This window comes from Sylvia atricapilla, chromosome Z (genome assembly GCF_009819655.1).
Source record: "Sylvia atricapilla isolate bSylAtr1 chromosome Z, bSylAtr1.pri, whole genome shotgun sequence".
Lineage (NCBI taxonomy): Eukaryota > Metazoa > Chordata > Aves > Passeriformes > Sylviidae > Sylvia > Sylvia atricapilla.
Window position 1 is genome coordinate 19,708,212 of NC_089174.1, and position 19,859 is coordinate 19,728,070.

At 37.9% G+C, this 19,859-nt stretch overlaps 1 protein-coding gene across 1 annotated transcript in view; it reads left to right on the top strand.

Annotated features, from left to right (window-relative positions):
• CAMK4 (calcium/calmodulin dependent protein kinase IV) overlaps positions 1-19,859 on the top strand; it is a 147,171-nt gene that overhangs the window by 66,845 nt on the left and 60,467 nt on the right. The window contains exons 3-4 of the mRNA XM_066339871.1: positions 15,965-16,027; positions 16,540-16,622. Coding sequence (XP_066195968.1) covers positions 15,965-16,027; positions 16,540-16,622 — 146 coding nt within the window. The remainder of the gene's footprint in view (positions 1-15,964; positions 16,028-16,539; positions 16,623-19,859) is intronic.

Consider the following 19,859-nt stretch of genomic DNA (forward strand, 5'->3'; position numbering starts at 1 on the left):
AAAAATAACGATGTGTGGGCCAAGTCATGTACTAAAAATACTGATCAGCTTAAGTGTCTGTTGGCTTTTTGAAAACAATTTTAAAAAAGGATGGCAGTTCAGTAGTGGAGGAAAAGGAATGGGGGGAGAAGAAGAGCCTCGGATTGTTTTTGGTAGACAATTCCCTTTGTATAGAATTGAAGGAATGGGAGTGTACAAAATGAGAAGGTGAAGGAAGATGACAAAAGAGCAAACAGTCCTGATTTTTCCATTCAAACTGACTGACTGAACAGAAATAGTCTGCTGCTCTGAACAAGACTGACTCTGTGAAGAAGTCTGTAATAATATGGTGAGGGACAGGGATAGGGTGGTCCAGATTCCTCTAGAAGTGATAACAAGTGGTGTGTGATTAGGAGGCTGGTGGCTGAATAGGCAGCTCCAGCTCTCTGAGTTAAGATCACTGAGGCGCTATAATTTGAAGTAAAGCATTAGAAATTATTACTTTTGTCCCATGGGAACAGCTTAGGTAAGAACATATGATCATTTAGGACTGAACTAGTCTACTAGGAACAGACTCCAAGAAACATAAAATAGGGGTTTGTTTGTTGTTATCTATGGTCTTTTCATTTAAATGGAATGAGTAATTTTTAACTTTGCATGATTAATGCATTCTCATTTAAGAGCAAATAAAATTTTGGGCAAGACCTATCTTCCAATTCTGAGAATACATGCTTGTATAGTTATTTGAGTTTCTAGAAGGTTCTGCAATAAATACATTTTTGCCATCTTGTTTACTAAAATAGCAGTAGATTATATACTAATTTCTGAGGGGGCCTGGGGGTGTGGGTGGTTTCATCTGTGATTTAGGGGTTTTTTTTTATTTCTAGTTAAACCATCGAAGAATGACAGAACAAAACATATTTATATAAACCTTTCTGTGTGACTAAAATAAAAGAAAGTGTTCATAATATTTTATTGCATTTGAGAGGTTTAATAACTTAACCATTAATACAAATTTTCTACAACTCCAAAGGGAGGAGGAAAAAAGTTTTTTTCTGCTTCAAAATCATTGAAGCAGAATGCTTCCCTTTTCTGTTAATTTTAGTTTTGTCAAATTTAGCCCAAGTTTAGGAGTGGTTTCAAATCCTTTAATTACACTTAGAGTGACTAATATTTAGTTCAAAGAACACCTCTGGTTCTTATACCTGGAGAGTCTTAATGTCAAAGTTGGGACCCTAAGAAGCAAGTCAGAGCTTTAACTTCTAGAACTGCTAAAAGATAGCTGTCAGAAGGGTTAAAGAGGCCCTGAGAAAAATTAATTTTGAATTAGCAGGAGGGAAACTCCCTAATAATGTACAAGAAATAAAATTTGTAGTGGTTTTTAAGAGCTAAAAAAAAAAAATACTTAAAACTCAACATCCATGGGTCAAATGAATAAGCATGCAAAAATATCTGCTGTGATTTCCTCATCCAACCTTTGTGAGAAATTCCTGAGCATAACTGAAATGTATTGCATGCTCACTTGCTATGTTTAGCAGGTTTCTTAAATTCCATCTAGGTAGTAAATACAAAGATAGGGACCATGTAATTTCTGTGGGGGGAAATCTATTTCTTGAAGCAAGAAAGATGCAAAAGCAGATCACATAGCACTTAAGAAAAGGTCATCAAATGAGCAGAGTAGTGTGATGAACTTTTACACTTGCAATTGCACATATGAGATTGCTCTGCATTTCACTATGAATTTTACTTCTCCTTGATGACTCAGTGCTGCAGAAAAGTGAAGTATCTTTAGGACACATTTTACAAAAACTATTCTTACTGCCCTTAAACTGAGACTTAAAAATTATGTGATATTTACAACCAGTCATTCTGGAATGGTTGTTGCTGCAAAAAACATATAGCGTGTGGATCATATTGGAAGAATGCAGTTCTCTAAGGAAGCAAACGTACATATGTGGTAATTTTAATATGAAGTCTCTCATCTGCTTTTCCACTTTTTGGTGTATTTTCAGGAAGCTAAGCAGCCTGGAGGTTATCACAGAGTCTGGGTAGGTGAATGCCTTCCAAGAAATTATATCCACCTCCGCTTTAACTTTCCTACCTGAGTCTGGAGAAGTTGCTTTAAAAATAGTGATGAGAACAGATGGGCTCTGTTACATGGTTTCTAAACTAAGGCACCAAGTGCCTGCCCACATTATAGATCTACCAAATGCAAAGTACTGCAACTGAAGAAATTTTGGAGCTGCCATTGCAATGAAGCAACAAGCTCTGCTGAAAGGAGGATAGAGTACTGAGCTGGGTTGTCTGTAGCCTGGGTCCAGGCATATTCCCAGTATTTCTTTTGGTTTCAACTTTTTCATCCATAAAAATGAGATAATATTTATTTGATTTGCTTCTTGGCAATGTTTTGAAGGATAGCCCAGTTAACATTTCTAGGTTCTAATTGATAGGTGCTGTCCCCTAACAGCACTTAAATATTATGAAGTATTAGACCCTGTCTACCTCTGTCAATGAGACACACAAGTATAGAGACTATTTTGGAGAATTTTCATCTTGATTTCCTCCTTTTTTATGTGTGGGCATCCTTCCTCACACTGTTTATGATGCTTAAATAATACTTCTGCAGCACTATTATCAAAATCAGTATATGTGAAGCAGCATTCTTCTTGAAGACTGGTTGATATTCAAAATCAGACAAACATTCAGGCCCATCAGTTTTTTCTCAGATCTGAAACAGAGCAACAGCTTTCAAGCAATACATACTCTGGAAACAGCTGGGCTGGGATTAATCCACTTGTATAAATAAATCAGACAAATTCAGGACAACAGATACTATATGTCTGTGGATCAGAAAGGAGAATGAGCAAATATAAAGGTTATAGGCTTCTCTTATGGATAATTGGGGTTACATATCTGGAGTTAGGGTCTGAAGGAGATTATAATGGTCTATAAGGCATATCTAAAATGTTGCAATTGCATTCATGTGTGCACATATACAATGTGGACACACACACATACACATATGTATACATGTATGTGTGTGTATATATATATATATATATATATATATATATATATACACACACACATTGAGAAGAAGGGACTGGCAACTCAGGAAGAGTACAAGTACTTCACTGTCATGTAGAGAAAAAAAATTGATGTGAAATCTCAAATAGGACTCAATCTGGCCACTGCTGTGAAAGATAATGCAAAGTGTTTTTATAAATACATCATCAATAGAAATGGGACCAATGCAAAGCTCCATCCTTTTTTGGATGCAGAGGCAAACACTGGAACCAGGGATGAGGAAAAGCTGAGGTACTTAATGCCCTCTTTGCCTCAGTCCTCAACAGAAAGGCCTTTTTATCCTCAGAGAACCAGCCTCTGAGATGGTAGACAGGGACAGAGAGCAGAACAGACCCTGTGCAATCCAGGAGAAGGGAGGCAGTGACCTGCTGAGGCACTTAGACACTCACAAGTCCATGGGACCAGGTGGGATTCATCCAAGGGTGCTGAGGGAGCTGGCAAAGGAGCTTGCCAAGCTGCTCTGCATCACTGATTGTCAGTTCTATCTAACTGGGAAGGTCCCAGATGATTTGGAGTTTGGCTAATGTGATGTCCCTCCACAAGAAGGGCAGGAAAATGAATGCAGGGAAGTACAGGCCTGTGAGCCAGACCTCAGTGCCAGGGAAGATCATGGAGATCATCTTGAATGTGATCACATGGCACATACAGGACAGTACAGGGGACCAGGCACAGCCAGCAGGGGTTCAGGAACGGCATGTCCTGCCTGGCCCACCTGATCTCCTTTCATGAGCAGGTGATCTGCTAAGTGAATGCGTGAAAGGCTGTGGATGTGTCTACCTCAATTTCAGTAAAGCCTTTTGGAAATGTCTCCTGCACCACTGTCCTGGAAAAGGCGGAAGCAGGTGCACTCTTGGCTGGGTTAAAAACTGTTTGGATAGCCTGGAGATGGAATGCTGGTGAATGGTGCTGGATCCAGCTGGCCTCTGGTCACTGGTGGTGTCCCCCCAGGATCAGTGTTGTGCCCAGTTCCGTTTAATACCTTCATTTATGAAGATATCTTCATTTATGAAGATATTATCCCCTCTGGATGAGGGGACATATTGCACCTATTACTCAGAACTTTGGCTAAGATTTTAAGAATTGACAGTACGTATTATATTTCTTTCTTCCTTATCTAATTTATAGGTACTCAGAAACAGTCATTTCTGGTCCTTACAGCTTATTTTTCAGAAATACAAAGATCATTTTATAAAAAGAAAAAAATATGTTCAGGGAAACTCAACTTACTGTACACATTGCATTGCTGAACAAGTAGTTCTGAGTGATAATATCCTCTAGATGACTCAGTCAAAAAACCCAACTCCCAAAAATGACGCACGTTTAGCTTTGAATTGCTTGACAGGAACTCTTTGTGAAATTATCTTAGCCAGAGGTATTCTTCCACCAACCTATCCATGCACATTTTGCTCCTTTCCTGTTGCAGTGATTTGTCTTCTCCATGGCTTTAAGCAAGCCTGGAGGAGCTCTGTGGCTGGAGTGCACATGACTATGGAGGGACAAGATGGAGAGTAGGACCAGAAACTCTAGCTCTGTGAAGCTGTATTTAATGCCACAGAACCCTCCAAAGGGATGGCATTTCTGAACGGTGGTGCAGAGGTAAATATTAGGCTACCTTGAGATTACACCCCTTCTCTCTGGAATCCTTTCATTATTTACAACCTGTTAAAGAAATTTCCTCCTCTGCATTTTAGGGAGTTTTTGTTTTTAGATGTGTATGGTGTGATGCCATCATCACAGGTGTGACAGCTATTCTTTTGGGGGAAGAGAGATTCTAAGCTATAGAGTAATGTACTAAAGGAAAGCTGTCTGTATGCACAAAAATATGAAGAGGGCAGAAGATAAAAAATGGTAGTGCTTTCTCCAATGCTCACAGTTCAGGTGTTGTAATAAGTCATGAACATTTTACGTCTTAAAATGTGTCATCCTATGCTTATTAGTCTGAAGATAATATGTAGCCCCTCAGAGAGGCAAATCTGAGATCTGTGGAAGAGAGGATTTATTTTACGAAGGATTCTGTAATCAGCATGTTCTTACTTGACAAACTGGCTTTTTTCCAGATAAAATATACGCTTTTGTGTTGAGGTGGTCTTCATTTATTTATGTTGTCTAAGAGAAAGATCAATGACTCATAGGGAGGAATGGAAAAGTGAAGGTGGAAATTAACACAGCGGCTGTAAAAGCAGCACAGTCTGACGGGTCTGAAGAAGCTTCTTTGAGAAATCAGGAAGGCAGCACCTCTGATTTATTTCCTTGCAATACATCACCTGACCAGAGGCTCTCTCAAGACCAGAATTAAGATTCAATACAAATTTTGAAGCCGAATTTTGTCACAGTTGGCAATTGCAGCACTGGTGTGTGAGAGCGAGGCTTGTGACAAGTTTTTGTCAAACCAAACTTGCTCTCTGATCAAGTCATTAAAAAATGGCTTTCTTAAGGAAAAAGCCCCAAACAAAACAACCCCAAAAGACACCCATCTCCCCAATCAACAATACATCAGCTAAGCCCAAACTTTGAATACATAAAAAATAACTAATAATTTGTTTTCATGTAAATGTAAAAAACCCATCCCACTTCCATTGTTATACTTCCTCTTTCATTTTACACAGTCTTCAAATACTACTGTTCATTTCCAACAAGCATTACATTACACTTTGCATGTATTTATCAAGCTAATGTTTCAAACTCCACCTGGGCATGTCTTCAGTAGATATAGTTGATATATGGAAGATATAAATAATCAGCCAGTAGATATAGTAGATATATGGAAGCATTTCCATAACAAGAGATAACATTAATAAGATGACTATTTTGTATTTCAGTCCTGTGATATCCAAGTCACTTTCTTTGACAGTCTGTTGGAGACAATTCTGATTTCAAATTTTTGTTATTGCAACTGCAACTATTACATGATGTGCTAACTTATTAGGGCTTCTAAACAGCACTCCCACAAATATCAATCTGCATAAATTTAGATTCTTGTCTGCAAAAAATTAGATTTTTGTCTGCAAAATACATAACACTCATATAGGTTTCATGTCTTTGTAAAGTGATAAAAGAAGAAATAACATGATAATATTTGTAGGTTTCTGGACTGAGTAATAAACACAGTAGATACAGGATTTGAATGGAAAAATATAAGAAACTGCAAAGTCAAAAGAATATAGGATTTGAATGTAAAAATGTAGGAAAATACAAATAAAAATAACTCCATGATATGACTTTCAAGAATTTGTGGGTAAAGTCATAATTCCTCAAGATGAAAGCCCTAATTCCCAGAAATAAGAAGCCATAAATCTGTTATGGCTTCCATATATCAGGAAAACTATTCATTTCACCATTATAACTAATTCTAGTTATTCTTTTTGGGCCATTACTGTTACAGCTGCAACACCACAGTGAGAACACACATTAGCATTTCCACGTTTTATGGATGAGGACCACAGGAGCTAGAGCTGTAAAGTGTTTGTGTCCAGGCAGTTGGTAGCACAGTTCGTAGCCACATCAACCCCCTTTATGTTTACTTCACAGGTAAAATCTGTCTTCTCATCTCCACATCTATGGGGTCTTCAGGGATTGCAGTTTTGGTGTTTTTTATTTTTTTTGTTTTGTTTTTTGGTTTTGGGGGTTTTTTTGTTTGTTTGTTTGTTGGTTTGGTTTGGTTTGGTTTTGGTTTTTTGGGTTTTTTTGTTTTGTTTTGTTTTGTTTTGTTTTGTTTTGTTTTGTTTTTGATTGGTTTTCTTTTGGAAATACCAAAATTGCACCCAAAACACAGTAGGCACCAGAGTTAGGTTTTTGGTCAGGTACTGTGTGATTTGCCTAATCTGCATGTGACTTCAGTGGCCATAAAGGGAGGCATAAAGTCTCCTGAAATTCAAATATTGTGTTTTGGTTCAGGTTCATATAGCCTACAATTGTCCCCTTTCAGCATTTCCTCCATCTACTTTTAAATTGTATGAAGCATCAGGGAACACAGGATCAAATATGAAAGGGGCCCTGTGGCTCTTTGTGCACTGAATTCATGGATTGAGGTGACCTGTTGGGGAGGGAAGTCACGGCACATCCCTTCTGCTCTCAGCCTGCTCAATCACTTGTCCTTTTTTCCCCAGCACAACTCATAGTTCCTGGCAGAGGAAGCAAGTTAACATGCTGCCATTAATATAGCTGAGACATCCTCTGTTGGGATTGGAGAGATGTAGGAACAAAAGCAATCCTGTAAATTACAGGGTTATTTGTTGACACATAGTGCTAACAAGAAAATCTCAACTCACAGTTTCTAATCTAAGAAGCAAGCACTCTAAATTAGTTACAAAGGCTTGCTTTCACGTCTGCCTAGCTTTCTTAACCATCTTTCTTAACCATTTCTACATGCTCCTCTGTATCATCTTCCAATTATATTAAATACTTCTCATTTTCAACCCCTGAAAATCTTCTGCAAGGGATTCCTCTCCTGTTTTCCTTTCAGCCTCCTTTGGTTTCTTTTTTTAGTTATTCAGTTTATAAGGTATATAACCTGTAAATCTGAAGCAGTTTGGGGGTTCATGTGTATGAGTCCTGTAAGTGTAGAATTACAGGTCCTGGATGCTATCAAGCAACACAGAAAGTGCTTGTCATGAGTGTTTGGGGCTGACCTAGCAGAAGAATGGACTGGAATCCAGAGTTTGCAATCCTAGTATCCGGAATCCAGATTTTGTATCCTAGTACGGGGTACTTGAGCAGCTGGCTGAGAGATTCAGGATGCTTCAGAAGAGGAAATGTGCATGACTTAAGTAGCACCTGACATCGTCATGCTTTTATCCTGCTTGAAAGATTTTGAGTAAAACAACCTCATTTGAGCATCAGCACCACAACTAAGCCTTCCCTACCTGTCATCTGTGTAACTGCTTGTAAATGGAATGATGCAGCATGTAGCCCTATACAGGTTACTATGAAGAAAATAAGGTCCACCCCAGACAAAACTGCTTCATTGATCACATGGAATTATGTGATATCTGTGATTGAGGATAGCCTTGATGCACCAAACCTTCATTGGGTAACAGTGAACTCATACAAAATTGAATTGAGAAAAGGATGGGTTCACCAGCTTATTATTTATATGAAATTCCTTCATTTGCATCAAGCACAGCACTTGGCTAATGATACAAGCAGATATAATGTATTCCAGATCTTTATAATGCAGCTCAGGGCTCCTGAGAATTCTGAGTGATTTTAAGATAAAATATTGTACATTATGACAGGAAACGTCCAATCACCTAGTAGCTCTCCATTTCTAATTTTTATGTGGCAACATGTTTAATCAGAGAGATGGTGTTGATGTGAAACCAAGATATTTAATACTGGATGCATCATCCAGGGTAAAAGCTGGATTAAAGAATTTTCACTGAGAAGAGAGAAAATTTTTGAATTTGTAACAATTATAGGTGAAAAGAATATACAAGAAGATGGCAAGTACAAATTTATAATTAGAACTAAAAATGCATCTCCTTTGCTTACCTTTGATTTACACATTATTCTTTCATCTTAAAAGTGTCCTCCTCCACCCAGCTTTGGGAACAGTAACAACGGCAGTAACACACTATAAATAGTGAATAGCTGAAGGGAGCAATTAATGAATACCTAATAGGCTTACATTTGTTTGCATAAACTGCTCAACAATTATCTAGTGTATTTGCAAAAATTTGTGTATTAATGAGACAGGAAAAGAAATAACAACCAAATTAGTCATATAGTTAGACCATAGCCTATAATGAGGCTAATTCTAATGAACTTGTTTTGTACTCTCACATGAAATATATTGTTGCAAATGACCAGTGCTGCATGAATGAGCTAAGTGTCTCTGAACCCATAATTTCACCCTGTGGTGATGCCACCAAATTAATGTGGGTGCTTAACTGAACCTATTCACAGTGGATTGTGTGTCTTTGGGGAAAGTTACCTGCATCTGGTCACCTTTACATGAAGCCATGTATTTTAAGATGCAGGGCCTGTTAATCTGATATGTCAGGGTGTGATTTACCGTGCTGAGGTTTATAGAGTCACATGAATTTTCTGTATTCATCTGATGGTTTCCCTGCAAATGCACCGTGCTTTTCTTCAGAAACAGTAGTGCTGCTTTTTTGATGGCACAATTTACTTTTAACAGATAAACAGCCCTAGCTCATGCAGATAGATCAGTGTCTTTCAGCTCCTACAAACCCAGGCATTTGCAGGCCACAGCTACCGGATTTTTAATTACCTGACAAGACAAATGCAGACACATTAACATAACCAGCAGTATTCCCATGCAGTGTTCAGTCTGAGGAATATGAATCACTTGAAGGACTACAGTTGCAAACTGGAAGCATGGACATGTGTGCAGAAAATAATTGGTCTAGTAATTAATAGTTTGGTTGTTTTTTTTTTTTTCATGAATAATACAAAATTACTTACGTAGATTAATAAATTAATAAAATTCTTCAGTAACCCACTGTTGTTGTTTAACCCCAGCTGCCTACTAAGCCCCACAGAGCTGTTCACTCTCTCATCCCGAGCAGGATGGGGAGAAAATCAGAGGAGTAAAAGTGAGAAGACTCATGGATGGAGATACAGAGAGTTTACAGACAAGCAAAGCAAAAGCTGTGCACATAAGAAAAGCAAAGTAGCAAATTCATTCACTGTGTTGCTTGGTAAGCCATCTCCAGGAAAACAAGACTCCATCCCACAGAACTTGGGAAGACTGTGAATTATTCCCCCACCCCTTTCCTTGTCCTCTAGCTTTATGTCCTGAGCATGATGCCACATGGTCTAGATTATCTCTTTGGTCTTCTGGAGTCACCTGTCCTGGCTCTGTCCCTCCCAATTCCTTGTGCACCTCCAGCCTGCTCCCTGGTGTGTTGGAATGAGAAGCAGAAAATGCCTTGGCTCAGTGCAAACCCTGCTGAGCACTAATAAAAACATCCCTGAATTATCCACACTATTTCCAGCACCAGTTGAAGCCTAACTGCATGCTAGCCACTGTGAAGAAAAGAGACACTATCCCAGCCAAATCAGCACACCTGCACGGTGAGAACTCCGGGCTGAATTTAGGGAAGGTACTACAGAGCTGTGCACTTGCTGTTGTGCTTTACTGAGTTGTTTTTTGTGCTCTTCAGGGAGCCCACGTTAAGCTTGAGTGTAGATAGAGCCAGAATAGTCTGGCTAGCTTAAAATACAAAAAAGATTATTTCAAACAGTGTTGTTTTTAAGATACTATTAGTCCATTAGGAGTTCAAAGGTTGCTCCCATACAAGAGAGTGCTGCAGACCTTGCTGAGAAGGTCAAACAATGTCCCACCAAGAACAGCCACTAAAACATAGGAGGAATTCTTAACTTGAGAAACTATTATTTTCATTCAAAAATGGTCATTCAATGAATTGAATCATCTGAAGCAGCTGTTAAATAAATGTCCTAGTTGGAACGATGATGTAACCTTTCATTCAGAAGAGTCAGCTTTTTAAAATTCTGCTTTTACCTACTGTATACTGCCATGCTGATTACTGAATTGCATCAGAGTAATTCAGAGAAGTGGGCTGAGTCTCTGTTTTCATTTGTCCTGGGATTTTTCTGGTACCACTTTTTGTAACCTCCGTTATTCTTTATTACTTTATTACTTGTTACTTATGCTGAAGACTGACATCGGTATCATGCATTGATACATAGATGAGATCATATGACTTCAATGCTATCTATCTTTGTAAAGATATAAAAACATATTCAAAAGTCTTCTTTAAAGTATTTTATGTTGAAGTCTTAACTGAAAGACTTAAAGAGAAAATATTCTATGTATAAACTGGGCAGAAACTGGAATTCCTATAATTCAGATCACTCTGAAATTGAAAAACAAGACCTTAAACTGCATAGAAAATATCTTCTTTAGACCTTAATCTTGTGAAGATTTATTTAAATTTGGTTTTTAAATTCAAGCCGATTTCTTTTTTTCTTCAAACCTCTCAAGGGGGCCTGGGTAACCCATCACTCCTGTGTTTAGTTGTGACCATTGGGAACAGACTTTTTAGACTGTCAGGGAACTGACAGCTCTGCTTGTGTGTAGTCTATGTCTGTAAAGGTTTTAATATTTCAGCTTAACTGTGAGAAGGCAAAATAATGGCAAAATTATAAATGGTATTTAGCAACTGATGCCATAAAATACAGAAAGATATAGGCTTCAGAGCAGTTACTGTATGAGCAAATAAAGCTTTGTTTCTTGGAAGCACTTCTAATAGTGTAGTGTCAAGCTAGTAACGCCGTGCACTGTGATCCTTGTAAGTGCAGAGAAGCACATAGTCAGAGCCTGACCTGCTGGTTCAATAAATAATTCATTGCTCATATTAGAGGTGTTCATGTAAGTCAAGAAGTGGGATATTAATTAAGGAGCCATGCAGAGCTGATGTGAATAGGCTTCCTGAGGTGGGCACTGCTGTGAAGCTTCTCAAGAGATGATTTGCATTGGTGTCTTCACACCCATTGCCTGGGAACAGTGTTATCACCCAACCTGCACGGTGGTCACACCTGGGCAGATGTGCCCCTTTGCCTCCACAGTACCCGGGGGAAGGAGAACAGCAGGGACTGAACTTGCAGGATGAAGAATGTGCTCTTCCTCTTCCTCTCTACTAAGTTTGAGGGTACAGAGAACATCTGTTGGCCACCTGGTTTTAGGGTGGCACTATATTGCAAAGCAGCAGCTGGATTAATCTGTGTAAAGCAGTGGTTCATTTTATCTTGTTTCATTTAATTTACACAGAAACAACATTTTACATCTCAGTGGTTTTAAGTATTACTCCACCTCACCATATTGTTGCATGGAAACATGGAAGAATCTCAGCTTTCATTAAGGAATTTTCAATTCTCTTCTCTTGTCAAAATAATCTGGAATTCAAAAATAAGAAATACACTGAATATAAATCTAGTGCTCCTTTTATGCATTAGCAGTGTTAAGTTTCAAAGACAGGGTCATTGCAGACACATATCTATAAAAGAGATAAATAGCTAATTTCACTTGAGTGAAATAACTGGAGAGACAAATACTAGTAATAATACAAGAATGATCACCCTTTTTATGTAAATGCTTTATTATAAATTAATGGAGCAGCCTTCCTAGATTGCCACTTGCTCCCAGGTTCAGGCTTTTAGATCTTTGCTGCTGCAGGTACTTTATCTAGTTAGATTATATACAGTGTGCAGGTGCTTATCCGTGGTACAGTCACAGCTCCTGGTTTGCTTGCTAGAGTTTACTGAGGAGCACTGGAAGCCACAGCACTAGGCAGTGGCTGTGTAGCACCTACAAGTAGTTCTTGTAGTTTTGCTGCCTTTCACCATTCCTTGTGCCTCCGGAGGTAAGCTGTGGAATCATGTAGGTGTTGTGGGTTTTAATAATCACAGGCTATCCAACAACTTTATTTGGATTGGTTTTGTTTTTTGCCTATGACAGGGAAATCTTCAAGCCCAGAGTCAGCAGCGAAGGGATGATAAATAATTGTTCCTGGTTTATCTGTCAAATGACTTCTGTAATTGACATGGGTGACAGCAGGTTGTTGTTCTGCAGGCCTATCACAGCAAATGCCTGTTGGTTACTTGCAATTTAAAGTTTGCAAATATAGAAAATACAGCTCAGTAAAATTGCACCAGTGTTAAATTCACTTGAGCAGGCATTTACACAACCTGGCACAAAAGTAGTATTTTTCACACAGGGTAGTCATTTAAGTAGAAATCAAATTATACTAATGAAATATTTGTTTGACCAAAAGTGTACTCTAGTCCATTTAACAAAGAAAGAAGGATAGAAGGGTAATTGCTAAACTAGTGGAACTGTGAAAGCTCTGAAAGTTGACATTTGATTGTTTTTTCACTTCACAAACAGACCAGTTCTGCTGATCCCATTATTCTTGATTGCAGTATAGTCACACATATTTCACTAATGCTCCTGTGAGTAATGCTAATTAGAGGAAAGCTCAGATAATTTTCAAGCACTGTACTGCCTATGTAAATTGCATCCAAAGAGGAGGAGACAAAATAAAGAGTTTTGCAACCTCATTTTGATCAGTTATTACATACATCACTGTATTTGATCTAGCCTAACATACTTAATTTGCCCAAACATTTGTGGTAATGGCATATTTTGATTAAATTATCTGAGTTTTAGAAATTGTTACTATAGCAACATGCACTCTAGAATGAGATGCCTGACTCTCATCTTAGCAAATAATTTCTGTCAGGAAATTATTTGATAGGATGATGATAGGTGAATTTAATATAAGTAGTTGAATTGCTGATACTCCTGCCCAAACTAAAAATAAGCCAGGTTTGGCCCTAGTATAAGTAAATACCTTGTTTTCGGGTTGGAGCTGAAAGAAGGTAAATGTTCACATAACTCTATCTGAACTTAGCATAGAAGAAAGTAAGAAAATAAAAGTGATAAAATAGACTGTCTGTAATGAAATGTCATGACTAAATATGCCCCTGTTTTTACTCTGGAACAATTCATATCAACTATACATGCCCATTTCTGTAGTAAAATCTATCCCAATAGCCATTTCATATAAATGTGTAACACTCCTAAATATTTCTCTGCAGCATATTTGCCAAGGCATCTTATCATCCTGAGTTTTGATGTATCTTTTTCTCATACCATCATCTGAGAAAGTGTGAAAGTCTACTGTTGTGTGTCAAGTCACAAACTTTATCACAGAGGAACTCATTGGAGAGAAAATGTCTATGAAACAAAGAACCTAAAACTGAGTCTTAGTCCCTGTTTTCACTTAATCACTTGCTATCTGCAAGGTGAGAAGAGGCCTCTGTAGTTTCTCACTTGCAACTACTCAGTGCCAAAAGAAGTCATCTTTAGATTTGGAGCAACTGTTTCCATGCTTGCTCCCAGGTGTGCTTGGTGCCTAAATATTTTCAAAACTGCAGGAAACAAATTGTGGGTTGTTCAGTCTATAGCAGTGCTTTTGGATAAGGTAAATCTTTCAGTCTAAACTGCTCTCCTGGGGATGTCACTGTCCATCCACAATTGTACATTAATTTTTCTGATCCTGACTGAGGTGCAAAGTGTGCAAAAACAGTCACAATATGTATTACTGTGTGAATCATCAAAAGCCCTTTGCTGCCCAACAGTGAACTTTGGAGGCCTTTGCTCCATGTTTGCACTCACTGAAGTAACCCAAAGTGATGCCAAGGAGATGTTAAAACTGACAAGACTGCAGCCTGGTGCTAGCAGCATTTCAGGAAAAGTTCATGGCAGCCTATCTTCAAGCCTGCTGCTTAGTACTTATGTAGCAGGAAAAAGCATTTGTTAGTTGCATTTGGAGTAGAAAGCAAAAACATTTGTAAAGTGTGCATTGGTCATAAGCTTCAAGGGTCCTGAGTTTGATCCCAGAGCAAATGTTTATCCATGAAGATTTTGTTTATTCTTTACCTTCAATTAGATGTTCAAATAATGGAATATTTTTTTCCTATTCAATGTTTGATTCCTGCTCCTTCTTACAAGCACTGAATTTGTCCAAAGTTGGTTTTCTTGTTTCATTTTGCTTCTTGGCAGAGCCATTAGAAGAGATTGAATGTCAGTAAGTTTTAAGAAAGCCCTGAGGGCTCTAGTTCTCTATTCATTTACACCAGTGTCAGAGCACTGTGGCATAATTAAGCTGGAATCATCCCAGATCGACACAAGGAGAGAATCAAATTCTGCCTATCCAGTAGTTCTGAATGTAATGGGTACTTGGATTTTGTTGATGCTAGAAAAAATTACTGAGAAGTAGCTGTCTTCTTTCAAGTGATAAAAAACACCTATGTGTCTTCTTCACTAAGAATTTGAAGTTAATTTTATGTCCCCTTTAAAAGTTTATATATTATGACTGCCATTCATTTCCTATCTGATGTAAAAAACCAAAACCAAAACTTGCCAATGATAAAAAACCTCCACTAAAAAAAAAAACAGCACAAGTCCCTCTCAAAATGTCTTTTATGACATCAATCTTTAACCACACAGCGACTTGCTGACTCTCATTTATTTCAGAACCCTCTAATTCATCAGTGTAGGACTTCTCTAGGGTTTGGGAGAATATTTGCAAACCAGTTAGTTTCCTCATAAGTGTATTAAATTGACTTAGAAACATAAATGGGTTCATGATTTGCTTACAAATATTTTCCATTCTTGCTTGCTTAAGCATTCTAGTTCCAGGAGAGCTGCAGTTTTCTTTCCTGAGTGAAATACTCCATAGCTCTGTATTTCTCATGAGAAACAACTGATGTCCCCCAAGAACATAAGTTGTGTCTGGATTGTTGAAGACTGCAGTTTGAAAATGAAGGGGTAATCTTCTCAGAGGTTTAACCAATAATTTGAATTAATATATCATTCTGTCAGAGATAATTGGAACAAATTGAGGTTAAACCTTATACTCTGTGGCTGGAGGTATTTGACCTTTGCATCATTTTTTTTTGTTCTAAGCAGAAAGTTACACTACTTTTATGAGTTACTTCCTACATTGAAAAACCTTTTCCAGCACAGCTCTTGGACTGTGTGTTGAAAGAAAGCTATCCTAGCATAAACTCAACAAACATAAGTGGCAATAGACACGGTCAGAACTTGAGTAAAATTAGAAATTTTCCCACTTTTTTCAGATACCTTACCTGTATTGTACTTCTTGTGTGACTCACATGTATATTTGTAATAATTTTGCTGGATGTGGACATTTCTCTGTAATAGTATCCACTTTGTGTTAATGGAAAATTTCTCTTTATAGTATGTTTGATTTGTGTGTCTCACATTACCTTACTCTTCTGGGAGATCTAGAAGTGCTATTCATTCATAGCATCCTGTGATTCACCTAAAGTTTCTATGCTGAACATGGAAATAATTTTTTTGTTTTGCCTCCCCACTTTTAACCAGGTAGACAAGAAAATTGTCCGCACTGAAATTGGAGTTCTTCTTCGCCTTTCGCATCCCAACATTGTAAGTTTAGCCATGTTTTTTCACTCCACATTTATTTCCTTGCTTTATAACATTTTTTCTGTTTGTGAGAAAAGACTGCTGTAGTTCACCTGTACAGATCTGGATTAAAGCTCTAGGTTCTCTTTGTGGGCATGAGCATCTGTTGAGCTATATTTCCATTTTAAGATAAAACATTGATGTTCTCACAGAGTTGTGTGAGAAACTATGTGAAAGAAGTTCTGCAAATGAAAGTAGAACCGGTGTTTTCAGTCCTGGGAGGGTAGGAAAGGTCTTACTTTTTGGTTTCTCTGAGAGATTGGCAGACAGCCTCTTAAACTCCTGTATTTCACAGAGGTTACTGAGGTATGAGAATAACCAAAAGAGTACAAAAAAAAAAAAAAAAAAAAGAAAGCTAGCAAAAAATTGAACAAGGTAACTTTCCCAGCTATGGTCTGTGTTCTACTGTTGACTTTCAGATGTGCTCAGAAGAAAACAAATAAGTAAAAGAAATTCTTCTTGTTACCTTTTACCAGATAAAACTGAAGGAGATATTTGAGACCCCTACAGAAATCAGTCTTGTTCTGGAACTGGTCACTGGTGGAGAACTATTTGACAGGTAAGTTACCTGTACACACTTCTCCTAGTACCTTCCTTCCACAAGGATGTTAGAGTTCAAATTTCTTCTCTGTATGTAAACCCTGTATTAGTAATTACTGGAATTATTTTACCAGCATATGATTTATTCACATGAATAAATATCTGCAGCAAATAGTTTAAAAAATTTAATTTTGGAAATTTAATCATCAGGAGACTTTCGGGGAAAAAAAATGAGTTGAAAATGGAGGAATTAGGCAGTAAATGTTGAAGAAGGGTGTTCAACAGGTACATATTGAGTGTGTTACAACAGACAAAAGATGGGAAAAACTGGCAAAATCTCATTGACAGGTCATCATAAAACATAATAGGTGGCAATTAGCCTGCCAGGATGATAGTCTTATGCCAAATAAAAATTTTGTAAGCAGACTAACAAGAAAGAAATTCTCTTCAGTATTCACTGTGCTTCTGAAACATCTGGTTTTGCTACAAAAGTTCTTCAAGACAGCTGTTGAGTTCCAAAGGTTTTGCTTATGAGGCTGCACATGCTTCTGGAGTAAGTGCATATGCATAAATTGAAGGGATTCTGTAATAATGTTGGGATTGATATTATTGGTAAGGATTTGGGGTTTTTTGAGCAAAAGATGATAAGAAAAACTTTGATACAGGCTTTAGTAAATGAATTAACTTACTGGAGTTAGTGATTTCCAGCTCACATGAGGACAGGTTATTTGATTTTTCGTGTTCTGTAATTAAAGTTTGGTATCATAGAGGAATATTACAAAAATACACATCAAATATTCAGTCTAAAAGTATCTTCCACTTGAAAAAACAAAAGCATACTTATTTTTATGCCATGGTCATACCTTTGACCTTCACGAGAACTATTTCTGAACAACAACAAAAGCAACTGCTCCTGTGACATCCTAAGTTTGACAGAAGGAAGGTGATTACTCTCTCAATACTCAGCCAAAGGAATGAGACAAGACATGCAAGTTAAAGAACTAGTGAGGGCCCAGTCCTGGCTGGAGAAGACCCTGGTCAAAGTGCCGTATCTTTCGTGTAGCCCTTTATATATCCACTGGGTTTCAGATTAGATCATTTTCAGGAGGACTGGATACTCTACAGGAGTCTTTGATAAGATTTTGCAAAGGCGAAACACAAATCCAGGGAAACAATTGAATCCTGAGCAGCTGTTGCAAGAGACTCTAATTAATAGGAGGCTGGACAGAGAACGACATGTCCCAACCGATTCAGCCATCATGATGTTCTCCAGTTTATTGTTTTCCAACAGTGGGTTATATAGAATCAGAGTATAGTCTACAGTGACAGGGCATACAAAGAATGCAAAAAAAATACTATTTATCTTATTCTTAAGGTGGCCAAGCTGTTCAGGCCACAGCACTACACCTAAAAACCTACTGTTCCCTGGTTCTGCCTTAACAAGAATTTCCACCTGCATCACAGAGGCCTGAATTGAAACCCAGGCTGGATAGCTCACCCTTGATCCAAATATAAATCATGTCCTCACTCTCTAAGAAAATCCGCAACAAGCAGTAACCATCTGTGTGGTAGAAGAACTGAAGATCCAGATTCATGGGATCCAGGACGGAGAATTGCATTATTTGATGCGACCAGCATTTAATATTCTGACAGTTTCAAATTATAATCTATACTCAGTAGTGACTATGGAGTATGAACTGTCAGAGATTGATCTTTTCAGAAATATTGGCTGCTTGATGTAATAGTTTGGACAGCTAGGACCAGTTGTCTGGCATTCTGACTAGCAGCAAAGTCACTCAGTAGAATTACAGAGTCCCCTCGTGATACTATAGATGAGTACCAATACTTTGGCAATCTGAACTCTCCCTCCTCCTTTGCTCCATGTACAGCAGAACTGGAAACTTTGTCCATAGATACCTCTGTGATTTGGAAAAAGACCCAACAAGCAATGAAACAAGAAACCATAATAAATTTTTTTCAGCTCTTAAGCTATGAATAGATGTATTACTTCACTTTTCAACTAAAATAAACTAAATTATTAAGAAACTAAAAATAACTAAACAGAAATATTCAGTCAAGAAGTTTTGCACTAGCAGCTCCAATTAAACATTTGCTGTCTCCCCTTTCTAAGCTGGGCTAAAGGATGAGCACTTGCATTGTGCTGCACAATGGCTGCCCTCTGAGTTTGAGGGAGGATAAATCTGGCTTTCTGCCTTAGGGCAGATTCCCATCTCATACTTAATCTTTTCAGTCCTTACGTCTTTTTATCATGCATGAAGGAAATGTCCTGACTGACAGAGAGACCTTGTGCATACCTTTTTCTGTGCTTGTATAGCTCCCATCACAGGAGAAAGAAAATGACTCTGGAATATCTCCTCCTGAGCTGAGGGGCTGTGTCAGATGTGAAGGGAGAGTGTGACCAGGTCTTGAGATCCACCCCATGGTTGTCTTCAAGGTGAGACCCTGTGTAGATAAGCAGGACCCCAGTGTGGCCTGGGACCAACTCCAGGGTCTGGAGTACCTTATGTGCCTTATTTGTAAACCACCACTCATACAAAGACAGCAAAGCAACTTTTGCACTCTGGAGGAGTTCTCTTATCCCTTTTTCTAATCAGCTATCACCAAATGACACAACTGGGCTTGTTACACAAGCAGTCCTGCTCTCCTGGCTGCAGACATCTTCATTGCTGTTACTCCTAAATCTTGTAATATGCTGCTACTTTTTATATCAACTGTTATATTGACAATTGATATAAATTTTTCTACCATCCCAGATGTCCATTCTTCTTCTGAATAGTATTTGAGCTGCAGAAGAGTAAGTTGTTCTGTGTAAACATCCCTCTCATGATGAAGACGATTTTATAAGTACCCAAGGTCCAATTAATGTTCTAGAAACCCATTATTGATGTGCTGCTGGTTTCATGCCATTCTAACTAGAAGTTCTGGGTAATAAAATTATTCACTTCCTTCACCATATTTAACATTACTGTCAAATCATCCATGTTATTGCTAAAATGGACTCTCATGATGACAATTTTTCAATTATGTTATCTAAAGGGAGATAAATTCAAATTAATGTATCAGTTTGACATCTGAGTTAATACAGCTCAAATCAGATTGATTTTTTTCTGTATTTTTAAAAAGAAAACTATTTCTCAGACTTTATAAATCACATTGTAGATCATACCCTCTATACCATTCCAAATGCAATAAATACAACTACTCAAAACTGGAGAAGTTTGTGTAAATTAGAATA